The 16,565-nt window shown below is 38.1% G+C and overlaps 1 protein-coding gene across 1 annotated transcript; it reads left to right on the forward strand.

Annotated features, from left to right (window-relative positions):
- Positions 1-14,877: 14,877 nt before the first annotated feature.
- On the forward strand, positions 14,878-16,236 carry LOC145052572 (uncharacterized). Its single transcript, XM_079000407.1, has one exon. It carries the CDS (start codon positions 14,920-14,922, stop codon positions 16,183-16,185), a length of 1,266 nt encoding a protein of 421 aa, XP_078856533.1. The 5' UTR covers positions 14,878-14,919; the 3' UTR covers positions 16,186-16,236.
- Positions 16,237-16,565: the final 329 nt, after the last annotated feature.

Consider the following 16,565-nt stretch of genomic DNA (forward strand, 5'->3'; position numbering starts at 1 on the left):
GTTTTTTTTGCTACATCACGAAGCAGTACAACGTCAACCTAACACAATATATCGACGGATAACAAACATATACAAATAATCATGTAGACAGAATCATAGGTAATTCTACAGTCCTACCAGTATAGCACATTAGCAGCTAGCATTATAATCATGCATATCTAGTCCATACTCAGCATATCAGTGAATATCAGGATATCAACCCAATGGCCGACCTTGGTGACTTCGACCCGTAAGTACAGTGAGGAAATAGAGCCGTAACCGAGTTATGACCATTTTTGCTAGAAAACCCATGTTTTCATAAAATGATGGATTTTTGGAGTTTTCATTTTTTGTAAAACTAACATCTTGGTATTTTTAAGACATGTAAACAAAATAACATATTTTGGTTTAGATCTCACAAAAATGGAGTAATAACTTGGTAATAACCATTTTGGTAGATTATCCATATTGTGTTTATAAAAACCCTAGTTTTTGTGGTTTTGAATTTATGGGTTTTTCATGTGAACATCTAGCATGTTTATACTTGTTTTTCATAGTTTTGTATTTTAAACAAAATTTTGCATATAAAAGTTCATAAAGCTTGTTAATATGGATGGCAGTTATATATCCAAAGGTTCCATGCATTTTTGGACTGGTTTTTGGAGGATTAATATGGATGGCAGTTAGATATCCAAAGGAATTGACGGATTTTGTTGCTTATTTGGAAGCTTGCTTTCTAATATAGTGATTTGTACCGCAGGGAATTACTGTATGGATATGATCATTAGTGAGATTATTCAAACAGGGTTCCCTAGACACGTGATTGATGCCGTGTCTAGCCTGAAACTTTATGTGTTCTGTTTTTGGTTTGTTAGTTGGTTTGTCTGTTTTGGATTTATTTGATGTACAGGTCTATAGCTAAGCATAGGCTGATCTGTTTGGACAACTTGGAGAATTTTAGGAGGGCTGTTGGCTGGCAGATTAGTTGTTGGGTCAACGTCAAGCATATGGTGATCATTAAAGGAAGCAGATGGCTAATTATTCAGATGGGTAGGATGAGAAGTGAATGGATGTGGTCTGAAGACTAGAAGGACAGAAGAAGATTTTGGATCAATAACTTTTGCATTTTCTTAATTCATAGGGTTATTTGGTTGTTTAGTGGTGTTTATTTTAATTTTGGTTTATTTGGTAGTTTGTTAACAATTTGTGGGTTGATGGGTTGGTTCTTAAGATTAGTCTACTAGACTGTGGGTTTTTTTAAGGGCCTTGCCCCTTGCATTGGTTTTAATAGTATTTGGTGGGTATGGTGCTGCAAGGGGTTGAAGTTACCTTTTTTCCCACATCAAATAAGTCCGTGGACTAGTCTTAGGGTTATTATGGTTATGTGGGGTAGCATTGGGGATTATTTTTTGGTTAAAAAATGGTTAGGTAGTTGGTTATGGATAGGTTGGAGAACTATTGGTTATGTGCTTTGATTTTTGTTTGGCTGGGTTGTATTCTTTTATTCTTTCTTTTTAATAAAGTTTGCTGAGCTTTGGCTCTTTCATAAAAAAGTTTGATAATAACATCATTTCATGTATTTAGCACTTTCACACAAGAAGTAAGAAAACATGCAAAACCACTTGTACATTAACACAAATTTACTTGTGTTTTACTTGTATTCTCCCCCTAAAACTTAGAAATCTCGAAAATGGAGGGGTTATGAACTCACCTTATTTGTGTTTTCTTTATGAACGAAAGGTTGTAGATGGAAGTTTCAAGTCAAGAACACTTTTGAAGATTTGAAGATTCTATGAATAGTAACACATGATATTGTGTGTAAATGGATTGAAACTAGTATAGAAGTGTGTATAATCACTAAAAGATGAAGGAAGTACTTACCAAAAATCCATGAACTAAATGATGGAGGATTTTCCTTGAAGAAATTTATGAATTCTTGTGAGAATTATGGAAGAAGAAAGAGGTTGAAGATGATGAAGTGAGAGGGTGAATGGGTCGTAACTTTTAAGGCGGAGATGAAGGTGGGTGGTGGGGAAGGTAGAGTGAGTTATGAGAGGTGGTAATGGGGGAACATGGATTTAATTAAAGGAGATCTACTTTTAGGATTAGTAGTTGGCTAATTAAGACAAGAATACTTCCTAATTACTAGCCATTTTTAAAAAATACAAAAGTCAAACCTTTTACAAATCCTTGAATTTTTATAAAATGGTGGGGTTTTTATAAAGAAAATAGGGTTTAAAGGATGTATAAAATGTCTAAATTGAATTATAAAAGTTCAAATTATTATAACAAACATTTCTGTTAAATAACACTATGTTATATGAATAGTTAGGTTAAATTTCCAAGTTTGTTTCGTTAAGTTTTGGTGTTTAGACGGGTATAGAATTTGTCGTGTTTGGTGAGGAATTCCCCAAAAAGTTGTGTTTGTAGCCTTTGCTATGAATTTTTATTGTAGTGTTAGGTTTATGAACTTTACTACTTTTTGTTTCATATATTAATTATTCCTAAATAATATGTAGCTGAATTATCGAGTTATTATGTTACCAGCCCTAATTAGGGTTTTTATTTGATAATTTGATAAAAGAGAGGTACTTTGTATTAATCCTTGTAAGTTGTATATTAGGAACATTAGAAAACATAATATTTATCTTAAATCCCTAATACTAGTCGTGTTGACTTGGTTGACTTGTTGACTTTGGTTGACCCAAAATTGGCAGTTGTCACACCAACTCCTCAAGAAATTTCTGCCAAAACCGATAAGTGGAGCGCACATCTTCGTCGGATAAGATGGAAACCGGTACACCATAGCGAGCATTGATCTCGTGCACATACACATCTGAAAATTTCTTGGCCGAAGAGTTCTCCCGAATGGTAGGAGAATGATAACTCTTGGTGAGGTGATCAATAATAACTCATATGACATCAAATCCCTTGGTCGTCCTCGACAGCTTGATGATGAAATCGATGGTGATATGCTCCCATTTCCACGTGGAAACCTCTAAGGGATGCAACTTTCCATGTGACCTCTAGCTCCCTGATATCATCTGCCACATGTCATGATACGTCACTTCTTAATTTCCCCCTCTGCCACATACCATTAAACCGATAAAGTGTTGGATAAGGTGTGTAAGTCCATAACTATATGTCACACCCCCAAACCAGAACGACGGAAAGCTCATTATTGTGATTAGAACTCGAGTTCATGGAGTTTTAGGGCTTTTTCCATCTTTCCTTGAGACTTTGAGTGTGTTGAACTTACCAAGTGATTGAGACTTTAGATTTGGAGTAGTGCTCTGGCTTGATCATCTGAAAAGTCAAGAATCTATCTATATACCATGCTATCTTTTGCTTCATGCATCGCCACCAGTAACTAAGTCTCAAGTCTCGATACATCTTTATGTTTCCAATTTCGTTCGAGAAATTAGACTTATGTGACTTCTCCATCATTGTCTGTCAAACCCCACCAAAAAATAGGACCCGAACCCACCCGTAGTGGGTCATAAGCCCATGAATATTGGTGGAAAATCTATCGATCTTTCCTCTGATCCTCTCATTCTTCCAATTTTCTCTCCTATTACCTTCAGCCTTAGCCGCCTTTATCAAATTCAGGAGTTGTGAATCGATGATCATCCTCAAATAGATTCCTTAAACGAGAGCACTAACCGCCTTGTGGCTTAAAGCGTCGGCAACCACATTGGCCTTCCTTGTAAATCTTGCAGTTATAATGCTTGACCACGTGAAGCAACATGCGCTGCCTCATATTCATATTCGGCTGATGCGTAAGATATCTCAAGCTCTTGTGATCTATGTTAATGGTAGAACGGACCATATAAAGATAGTGTCTCTAAATCTTGAGGGCAAACACTACTACCCTACCTGATGCATGAGTACTGCCCCTAAACATGTGATTGACGCATCATAAAATACCACAAAATCCCCAACACCCTCAAGAAGTGTCAGTACCGGGGCCTCATATAACTGTCAATACATGAAGTGTTATATAGGGGTTAGTATATATATATATATATATATATATATATATATATATATATATATATATATATATATATATATATATATATATATATCATAAATAACAAGTATCTTACATCTAGCACAAAGAAGTGAGCCTTTAGTATGAAAATGTCCATTTTTCTATATTTTGACTTTTAACGTCACAAACGACAAATAGTGAACATATAGTTACGTAAAACTTATATTTACCTTTTTGTGATTTTTCATACAAGTTAACTTTATGTCATTTAAAAAACATATTTTCGGTCAAGACACGCAAAAATGGTGCCATAACCTAGTTATGACCATTTTTGCTGGAAAACCCATGTTTTCATAAAATGATTGATTTTTGGAGTTTTTATTTTTTTGTAAAACTGACATCTTGGTATTTTTGACTAGTTTCAAGACATGTAACCAAAATAGCATATTTTGGTTTAGATCTCACAAAAATGGTGTAATAACTTGGTTATAACCATTTTGGTAGATAATCCATATTGTGTTCATAAAAACCCTAGTTTTTTGGTTTTGAGTTTATGAGTTTTTCATGAGAACATCTAACATGTTTATATTTGTTTCTCATAGTTTTGTATTTTAAACACACTTTTGCATATAAAAGTTCATAAAGCTTGATAATAACATCGTTTCGTGTATTTAGCACTTTTACACAAGAAGTAAGAAAACATGCATAACAACTTGTACATTAACACAAGTTTACTTGTGTTTTACTTGTATTCTCCCCCTGAAACGTAGAAATCTCAAAAATAGAGGGGTATGAACTCACCTTATGTGTGTTTTCTTGATGAACAAAAGGTTGTAGATGGAAGTTTCAAGTCAAGAACACTTTTGAAGATTTGAAGATCCTATGAATAGTAACACATGATATTGTGTGTAAATTTATTGAAATTAGTATAGAAGTGTGTTGAATCACTAAAAGATGAAGGAAGTATTTACAAAAAATTGAATCACTAACTTATGGAGGATTTTCCTTAAGGAAATTTAAGATTTCTTTAGAGAATTATGGAAGAAGAAAGAGGTTGAAGATGATGAAGTGAGAGGGTGAAGGGGCCGTAACTTATATGGCGGAGAGGAGGGTGGGTGGTGGGGTAGGTAGAGTGAGTTATGAGAGGTGGTAATGGGGGAAATGAATTTAATTAAAGGAGATCTACTTTTAGGGTTAGTAGTTGGCTAATTAAGACAAGAATAATTCCTAATTAGTAGCCATTTTTATGAAAATACAAACGTCAAACCTTTTATAAATCCTTGATTTTTTATAAAATGGTGTGGTTTTTATAAAGAAAATAGGGTTTAAAGGATGTATAAAATACTTAATTTAAATTATAAAAATTCAAATTATTATAACTAACATTGCTATTAAATAACACTACGTTATATGAATAGTTATGTTAAATTTCCAAGTTTGTTTCGTTAACTTTTGGTATTTAGACGGGTATAGAATATGTCATATTTGGTGACGAATTCACCAAAAAATTGTGTTTGTAGCCTTTGCTATGAATTTTCCATAGTCTTAGGTTTATGAACTCTACAACTTTGTGTTACATATATTATTTATTTCCAAATAATATGTAGCTGAAGTATCGAGCTATTATGTTACCAACACTAATTAGGGTTCTTATTTGATAATTTGATAAAACAGAGGTACTTTGTATTAATCCTTGTAAGTTGTATATTAGGAACATTAGGAAACATAGTATTTATCCTAAAACCCTAATACTACTCATGTTGATTTGGTTGGCTTGTTGACTTTGGTTGACCCAAAAGTGATAGTTGTGACACCAAGTCCTTGAGAAATTTCTGCCAAAACCGATAAGTGAAGTGCACATCTTGGTCAAATAAGATGCAAACCCACATCTGCCAATTTCTCGGCCGTAGAGCTCTCCTGAATGGCAAGAGAATGAGAACTCTTGGTGAGGTGATCAATAATAACCCATATGAAATCAAATCCCTTGGTCGTCCTTGGCAGCTTGATGATGAAATTCATGGTGATATGCTCCCATTTCCACGTGGAAACCTCTATTGGATGCAACATTCCATGTGACCTCTGGTGCTTTGGCTTGGCCATCCGACAAGTCAAGAATCTCTCTACATATGATAGTATCTCTTGCTTCATGCATCGCCACCAATAACTAAGTCTCAAGTCTCGATACATCTTTATGTTTCCAAGTTCGATCCATAATTTGGACTTATGTGACTTCTCCATCATTTTCTATCAGATGCCACCAGAAAATAGGACCTGAACCCGCCCGCAGTGGGTTATAAGCCCATGAATATTGGTGGAAAATCTATGGGTCTTGCCCTTGATCCTCTAAATCTTCCAATTTTCTCTCCTGTCACCTTCGTCCTGAGCCTCCTTTATCAAATTTAGGAGTTGTGAATCGATGATCATCCTCAAATAGATTCCTTGAACAAGAGCACTAGCCGCCTTGCGGCTTAAAGCGTCGGCAACCAGATTGACCTTCCTTGTATGATAAAAAATCTCGCACTCATAATCCTTGACCACGTTAAGCCACCTACATTGCCTCATATTCATATTCGGCTGATCCGTAAGATATCTCAAGTTCTTGTGATCTATATAAATGGTACAACGGACCATATAAAGATAATGTCTCTAAATCTTGAGGGAAAACACTACTGCCCCCAAACTCCAAATCATGTTTTGGGTATCTAACCTTATGAGGCTTCAAATGCATGTATGCATATGGAATGAACTTACCTGATGCATGAGTACTGCCCCTAAACATGTGATCGACGCATCATAAAATAGCAAAAAATCCTCAACACCCTCAGGAAGTGTCAATACCGGGGCCTCATATAACTGCCACCTCAGAGTCTCAAATACAGTCTGCTACTAAGGCCCTTAACATAAATCCATACCCTTCTTCATCAAGCGAGTTAGAAGAAAAAAATCTTGGAGAAATCCTGGATAAATATCCGATAGTAACCTGCCATCCCCAGAAATCTTCTAATCTCAAATGAAGAGTTCAGGACCTCCCACTACATAAGTGCCTTAATCTTGGTTGGATCAACCAGAATCCCACTCTGACTGATAAGGTGTCCAAAGAACTGAATCTCTCAAAACCGGAACTATACTTGGAGAGCTTGGCATAAATCCTCTGCTTCCTTAGTACCCCAAGTAACTCCCGAAGACGCTCCTCATGTTACTCGCTCGTCTTGAAGTAGACCATAATGTCATCAATAAAGACATTGACCAATGAGTCAAGCATCAGTCTACATACCCGATATATCAAATCCATAAATATCACAGGTGGTGAGCCCAAACGGCATCACTATGAACTCATAGCGAACGTAATGAGTTCGGAACACTATCTTTTCGATGTCTTCCTCCTTAACCCTCATCTGATGGTATCCCGACCTTAGATCAATCTTGGAGAACAAAGATGCCTCGTGCAACTGATCGAAAAGATCATCAATCATATGACGTGGGCAATGATTCTTCACCATCAACTTGTTCAACTATCGATAATATATGCACATACGGTGAGACCCATCCTTTTCTTTATAAGCATAATCGATGCTCCCCAGGGTGAACTCAACAGATCCTGAAGCTAAGAGGACAACTCCTGCTTCTCTGGTGGTGTAAGGCGATACTTAGCTATCGGGGATGCATTGGGGATTCGATCGATCTAGAAGTCCACCTGCCTCACATGAGGTACACCGGGTAAATCCTCTAGGAAAACATCTAGAAACTCTCTGACCACTAGCACATATGAACCTAAAACTCTTCCTTCAACCTGAGAGTCAACCACATATACGAGATAACCCAAACATCCATGTTGGATATACTGTCGAGCCATAGAAGCTGAACAAAAAGCAGAACCAACCTTGTTACCCTCCCTATAAATGGTTAGCTCTCCCTCACTTGGGGTTCAAACCACCATTAGCTACCTCTCACAATCATTCACAGATCTAAAGCTGTTCAACCAGTCTATCCCACGATCACTCACACATCCCCCATATGGATAGGAATCAAGTGAATCGAGTATGGGACCCTAAAAATCTCTAATATACAGCAACAAAAAAGAATTGAAGCAGAAACCTTGTGTTCGTTGCGATGGAAACTTGCAATGGACACTCCAACTCCCCATGGTTCATATCGAAATCCCTACTGAAGGTCTGTGATAAAAAATACCGACTCCCATGTGAGTCAAAAAGCACAAAAGAAGGAAATGAATTCTATAGGAAGGTACCTATTAGGAATACAAACATAAGCATATAGGAAATAACTTGACAGAATAATAATTGATGACATACAAGTAACGACATCAGGCGCCACCCTGGCATCCTCTATTGTGAGCCGAAATTCACGAACTCTAGCCTTCGGGCCTTGACCCTCCCTTGGCGCCTATCTATATTCCGAAAAGTGGTCGGAGCCGGTTCCTGTACTGGCCTCGGTGCAAGTAATGAACAACTGGTGTTTACATGACCAAACTGTTCATAGAGGTAACAAATCCTTGTGCTCAACGGAGGAGCCTGTTGGTGATAATCACACCCATAATGACACTCCTTGCAATAGTTATGACATCCTGTCCGTGACTAACATGTGATATCATGCATCTTTCTGCACTTGCCACAAGTGCTGCTCCTTCAATCACCATAGTGTGAATCAGCGGGCTTGAACCGTTTCGCTGATGGTTGTGTATGAACTTGGTTCTACCTCTTGTATCTATCTTGGGTCTCAATCTCAATCTCTCTCCTCCAAGCAAATGAATAAAGCTCTGAGAGGGAACTATACTGTTGGGTCGACAAAAACTCACGAATCTCTGTCTTGAGCATGCCTAAGTAGCAGGACATCTAAACATGCTCCGAAGCAGCATACTTGGGGTTAGGAAGGCCTATCTCTGTAAACATCTTAGTGATCTTTGTTACTAACTCTGTCATCTATTTCAGCAATAGATACTCCTGGGCTAACCTCTCCCTCTCTACTAGTGGAATATACTCAACACGTGAAAAATCTGTAAACTGCTCCTAAGTCATTGGGACCTTCTCCGTAGGAGAATAAGCATCGATCACCAGCTTTAACCAATAATATACCCCAAACAAAGATGCTTCAAGGTGAAGTTGACCTTCTGCACGTCATATATCCACCTCATGGTAGTTATCACGTCCTTGACCCCATCAAACTCTAGGGGCTTTGTGTTGCTGATGTCTCGGTACAGAACCATCCCTCTCCCCTAGAGTCCCACGACAACAATTGTAGTGGCTATGGAAGTAACAATCTCAATGACAACAACATAACTCTCATCAAACAACTCGATCATGGCGGTCTTGACATACCTAAACATATTCAGGACCACCTCACTAACTGTTATGATCACCTGAGTGGTGGTCAACTCACGAATCTCATCATCATTTAATAATGGTCTCTCCGAGCCGTCAACTCCTGATCCCAAACCTCCAGTAATACATCAGAAATGTCATAATTCATACTACACATCACTATGAATCATTAAATCCTCGGATTTCGTGACTTCTTTGATATGCATATGGTTCCTATGCTTCTAGTAGTACGGGTGTATACTACCTTTCACACCTACCAGTATTTGTCTCAAAGGACCATCACGGACCTCCCAACCACGAAGCCGAAGCAACTACGATACACATACATCCTATATTCACTCTTCTGAGAGTGGCTAATTATTCCTGATACTGGCCTTTTAACAACCATAATCACTCATGAAACTTCCACTACCCCTTCAACTGTATTGTATAAGCTAATCATACGTAACACTGGATTCAATAGACAGTTGAATAATTGATTCTACCCCAAGCCCACAGAGAAACAAGGAACAAGAAATAAGGCTAACTCATACATTATTAGGCTAGAAAATCTTAGTTATGTAGAACTATGATGCACACACGAAAAAACATAATAACAATGTCAGCTCCATATAACATATCAAGAAGTTCTCTAAGGCTATCAGGCATTATAAATCAGACAATTCTATTATGCAATTCCTGAAGATCTCTAGCCTACTAACTACCATGTAATTCTATCATTATCATCAATACACAAAAAAGTGTAGGTGTCTTGGGGAATAATTTTCCTTGGGCTCCGACTGATTATACACATCACGTCCTCTCTTTTGACTGTTTTAAATTTTATTATGAAAAATATTTTGCAGTTCCATAGTTTGAGAGAATTTTGAGCCTGGAATCACACGAGTGTTTATCCAATTCTCTCAAACCAGGGTTCTAATACCAACTTGTAACATCCCGAAAACCAAGATAAAATTTTTCATTTTTATAAAAGCATTTGCACAATAAACCATAATTAAACAGTCACTGTTTTCAAATCATATCCCAAAAAATCAAAGTATCAGTTCGATCTCTAAAGACATAAATAATAGGAGGATGTGTACAATTAAGCCTTCACCTTCCCCCGATCATCAGAAGTACCTGAAAACATGAAATCAACAACTATAAGCCAAATCTTAGTGAGTTTCCCCAAAATACCACACACGACAATACATGTACAATACATGCACACCGGGCCTATAATATAATCTGGATTTCCCCTGAGCTCGATGTCTCCCAACTAGATTTCCCCTGGCCCAAAGTCTCCCAACTAGATTTCCCCTGGCCCATAGTCTACCGACTGGATTGCCCTAGGTTTGTTGGCCTACAACATAAATCTATACCGCCTCAACCCAACCATACTATGTCAACATATGTAAATAGGAAATGAAAGACCAACAAGTGCAAACAATGGTACAAATTTACCAATCTAATAGACTACTATAGCATCCTATACCCAAGGATACCTAACACAATCTAGTGGGCCTACATTGGTGCCTTGGACCCATGAATATATTGAGAAACTCACCTCTCAGTCTTGAAGATAACAATAATGGTCCCGATCTGGTAACCAGCTCTACAAGTCGCCTATACATCAAACAATGTCCAATCCTCAATTACAGGCCAAAAATTCCAAGTTTAACCTGAGGTGAAACTGTAACGCCCCGTCCTAAAAGTATTTATGTATGAGTCCCTGAGATTTAAGAAAAAGGGTAATGTGGGTCCTTTTATGGGAAAAGTGGAAAAGGGAAGACCATGCATGAAAAAGGGATCATGTTGGGTACACCCAACGTAAGCTGGACGTACGCCCAACGTAGTGGAGGAAGAAACGCGGGTGTTTGGGTGAGTACGCCCAGCGTACTCTCAGAATCCCCAAACCCTAATTTTAAGGCAACGACTATATAAAGAACATAAAGGCTTCCTCCTTAGCCTCCATAATCACTCTCCTAACCTCAGAAACCCTAAGATAGCCGTCCCACCTCCTTGGTTGGGTGTGTTTGGTCTTGGAATGCTTGGATTAGCAAAGGGGAGCATAAAGGAAGAAGGGAGAAGTTGTCAAAGGAGGAGAGGAACGACTGGAGCTTATAGATCTGGAAAGACATCATCCTTTAGAGCCTATTTGAGTTCGGGAGTTTCGGTGAGTCGGTGATTCGGGAATCTGCTTCTTCAGTTTAGAGTTTCGGCAGTGCGAGGTGAGTTATCCTCACTATATCAATAGGGTCTAAGGCACTAAGGCCGGCCCTTTATCGGATTGAGATCCGAGTATTTGTTGTTATGTTATTGCTTTGATATGTTTGCATCCTGGTAGCTAGGATGGTATATGATAGAGACCTGGTTGAGGTCGGTATCCTGATATGTAAGGTGATGCTATGCTAGTGACCATTTAGGTTGGTATCCTGGTTAGGATGATGATATGTTATGTGATCTGTTTGATCGACTTATTGACTGTGAATTGTTATATGATTGTATGTTTATGTGCACATGGTTATTTGGACTGGAGTTGGGTTGAGGCAGGTCCTGCTTTGTGCTGTAGGCCAAGATACCCAGGGCGGGCCGGTTGTCCCGAAGGCCCAGCGAGCGGTCCAGATAGGCTGTAGGCCCCAAGAGGGCGGACCAGACGTGCCGAGGCTCGAAGAGTGGACCAGGCCGACTGAAGGCCCGGTGCGGGCGAACCAGTCATACTATAGACTCAGAGAGTGGACCAGGTGGATTGAAGGACCGGTACGGGCGGACCAATCACACTGCAGACTCGATGTATATGGCTAGACTCGGAGGGTGGACCAGGTGGACTGTTGGCAGGTGCGGCGGACCACTCACACAGTAGACCCGAAGTGCATGGCTGTTCTGTGATCGGATATGATATGACATGTTATGCGTGTATGGTATATGTGGTTGGTATTTTGGGGATATCTCACTAAGCTTTCGGGCTTACAGTTGTCGTTTAATGTTTTTCAGGTTCTTCAGGAGACCGTGGCAAGGCGAATGCGTGATCGTACCGCTCATCATGTTTATGTTGTGATGTGATTCTGGGAATACTCTAAATAAATTGTATTGAAAACTTTTTTGTAATAATTTAATGAAATCGGGTTGTTTTTGAAAAGTTTAAATTGGTTGGAATTTTTCGGTTGTTTCAGAAACTTGGTCAAATTCAACTTTCAATCATCAAAAGTCAACGATCAGCCCCAGACGACGTACAATCAGCATATCATGCAACTCTACGTCCAATGTAGATCTCAAGGCAGTAAAGCAGGCAAAAACAGAGCCACGCACAACATAAGGCAGATAACTCCCCCCCTCTCGTAGCTCCCTAATCACTTTTCTCAATCATTAAGTCGTTAAAATAGGAGATCAACTCACTATACTTTTAGATCTACATCAAATGGACGTCTTAATGGATGAAGTCTCTAACTTTGTCCCTTTGCATGGCCACAAGGAGCATAAAAAAAACCTAGGTCCATAAAATCGTCTATTGCTCAAGGACTCAGGTATAGGTGGATGAGAACGACCAAGCTCTTATTTTTATGACTTAAATACCCTAAGAACGTCTGGAAATGACACTTAAATGGTCTTAAGTAGCTCATACTCCTGTCAACCAAGGTTGTGTGGACAAAAGCATAGAATAATCAAGAATAAGTAGATCTAATATAAAACATCGTCAGGGTAGAAACTTTATACCTTCTAGAGCTAAATGAGTGGATGCAAATTCTGGATCTACATTGATTTGAGCTCCCAAGTGGTTCCACAATACTCCTCTTCATACAAAAGTGAACACAAGGCACTCTAAAAGCTCAAAACTCAGAAATGATGATTAGGGTTTCAAGGAGGTCGTTTGGGAGGATGGAGGTTGAAAATGGAATGGCCCTCAATGGGTTAGAGGCTTTAAATATGGCTCATCACCACAAAGATTAAGGTTTTGGTTCTGAGATCGTAAGTCGTGCCTAACCTAACCTACGCCTTGCGTAGGTCAGTTAACCCCCACATCCGAACTCCCTCCTACGCTCAGCATGGGGGCCTATCTTGCGCCCAATGTAGGGTATGATTCTTTGAAATTAAACTTTTAAATACAAATAATGCCTCCAAAGATCAGGTGCTACAATATATATATATATATATATATATATATATATATATATATATATATAGTTGATGAGAGTGTTGCATGAGATGACAATCATAGCTGTGATTCAATGGATGAATCTTTAAAATTTTAAGATTTTATATTGGCTTTTAATGAATATATATATGAAGTTCCACCAACTATATATAGTTAAATGAATTTAAAGATACATTGATAAAGTTATATTTAATTTAGAACGATGATATATCAATTCATTGAACTTTACGAAGTTCTATGTAATGTGGATGATCTTACTTCTAACAACTAGTTTATTGAAATGAGAGAGAGAGAGAGAGAGAGAGAGAGAGAGAGAGAGAGAGAGAGAGAGAGAGAGAGAGAGAGAGAGAGAGAGAGATTATTTTCACTGTGGAAGGTCCAAAAATGTACGAAAATATGGAATGATGTGTGTTCACCGCACCTTACTCTGGTCCAAGTGAGCTTGATTCGTCCCATATAATGTAAATGGAACCTAAACTTTTTATGAAAATGATGATCTATGTATGTACACGTCTTTCGTCTTTGTATACAAGGTCATTTTTAACTTCTTCCAAAGTACCATTATTTGGAGTGACCGAGCAGTACTATTTTAGTGATTCAGGATGTCAAAGAGAAATCGTTCATCAAGAGAATTACATGGACCAACGTGGTTGTGAAACATCAATCGGTACGTGACGATTACCTATATTTTGTAGGGTATCACCGAGGGTGCTAGTTTCTACATTTTCACAAACAAAAATGCCAATCCTAATGTGAAGTTCAAATTAAGTAGATCTTTTTGGATCTTGTTTTGAATATTTTATGTATTTTAAATTTGTAAAAAACAAAATGAAGTTTACAGAAGATTTCACAGTTACGTCCGTAAAGATGGCGATCCATGCGCCTGAACGAGTGTCTTAGTTTGACGAAGGCCCACCATGTGAACCCTGTTTTCAACTAGCACTAAACAATTAACCCAATTCATGTATTTATACTCCACTTAACAGGTGTTGTATTATTATACACCCTTGTGTGTACAACGAGGTTCATCTTTGATGACTATAATTAAAATTTCTATTCTTTATTATATTTTCTGTAGATCCACTTTGATTTTTTTGTGTTTTCAAGAAATAAAAAATTAGATTTGAAACTCAGATTTGTTTTCTACTAATCGACAGTAGTTTTATAATTTTGATATGATTGATCTTGTTGTATAAAGTTAGCATCTTTTTATCAGTATTTAATAAACAACGAAATATTCTACTTATAGATATATTTTAAAATAATGGCGTATTCCTTTATTATAATTATTAATACATCGATTACTACACAACGTTTGGTACGTTGCAACCATGTGTAATACAATGAGAAAAATATGCGTAAAGGGAAAATATTAAAAATATCATTCTTATTATATATAAGAACTGTCAACCTCCATCGTCAAAATGCAAGCCAGATTCTTACAGTACTTGAAAAAACACTCCCAAAACCAAAGGAACATGTCTTCTTTGGATACAATTCCTTCTTATTCCACTATCGATATCATTCGGAAGCATCTCCTTGATGATCATGACGACTTTTCCAAGATGCACTCCCCGGCGACAAATCCTGGCTGTGATCAGACAGGTTCTAGTAGCGAAAATGCTCCGGTGTCTCTGAAAAAGAATGGGGAAGAGGAGTCAGGTGATGGTGAAGATAACCAAGTGAAATACAAGAATGTGAAGAAAAAGAGAAAGTCGGCGGAGAATGCAGAAGACGAGGTGGTGGAATGGACGCGTTACAGAGGCGTAAGGCGGCGACCATGGGGGAAGTTCACGGCGGAGATAAGGAATCCGGAGAAGAAAAAGGCGAGATTATGGTTGGGTACTTACAACACTCCGGAGGAAGCTGCTGTGGCTTATGATAAAGCTGCTTTTAGCTTCCGTGGCACCAGAGCTAAAGTCAACTTCCCTCTGTTACTGCGCAAGGGTGATTATAACCCGGTGTCGTCTTCTTGCTCGTCGAATTCAGATTATGGAAAATGCAAGAAAAAAGCCGTGGTGGATCCGCCCACAACCACCACCACCACATGTTGGAATGTGGGACAAGATGATTCTTCTCCGTTAAGCACCCTAGAAGAACCGCCAGCTATCACCAATGCCACCGCCGTGGAGGATGCGAGAAACGATAGATGCTTCCATAGGGAGTCACCTGGAAGCACTGTGCATTCGCCAACCACCTCCGTAAGCCTTGACTCATTATGGAATTTCCAAATGAGTCCATTGCCACCGATTTCACCAACAATCTCTATCGGCGATTACACCGGACATTCTAATGAAGCATCCTCCAAACTCGATAATGTGAGTAGTTTCGATGACTCCTTGTCCACCACCACCATTCATGCTTGTCGGGGAGTTTTCACCGATGGTTACTGGCTTTCCAACGCAGAGCCGGTGGTCGCTATGGCCACCACGACCTCCGTAGTTGCGGAGGAGAGTTGTGACAATGACTCGTTTTGGGATACATTAGTCCAAAATACAATTGATTCTCCGACCACCACTTCCACCTCCGAAGATGTGGAGATGTACGGGGGTGATATTGATAGCATATGGAATTTCGAAATGGATGTATCGACGTCAGAGTATTTCCCGACGATCAATGGGGAATCATATACACTAAACATGACAAACAGAGCAGATAACGGCAGTAGTGAGCATGACCCACTGTGGGATCTACAAATTGATACATTAATACATGATGATTTATATTTTCTTGACTGTTTGTAAAAAGAAATAAAGTTTAAATAAACCAAATATATATACAAGGGAGTTTTTTTTTTTTTGTCCCCGTATCTTATTCTATAGGAATGGGTCGTACATTAACATTTTTATTTTTTATTAGTCAAAGAGAAATTAAATATCTTCTAGTTTTATTCTTATATATCATCATACCCAATTAAATAGTGACATGTGTAATATTTAATATTAATTTAATAAAATTTAATAATATTTTAAGATATTAATATGAGACATGTTATTATTTAAATGAGTAGGAACATAAATAGGAATAAAAAATGGAGGATATTAAATTTCTCTTAGTCAAAACAAATTTGATACATTTCACTCATTAGAATCAAAGAAAATCAAAATAGCCATATTATTAAAAC

The sequence above is a fragment of the Lactuca serriola genome, chromosome 5 (genome assembly GCF_051521515.1).
Source record: "Lactuca serriola cultivar US96UC23 chromosome 5, Lser_US96UC23_V15, whole genome shotgun sequence".
NCBI lineage: Eukaryota > Viridiplantae > Streptophyta > Magnoliopsida > Asterales > Asteraceae > Lactuca > Lactuca serriola.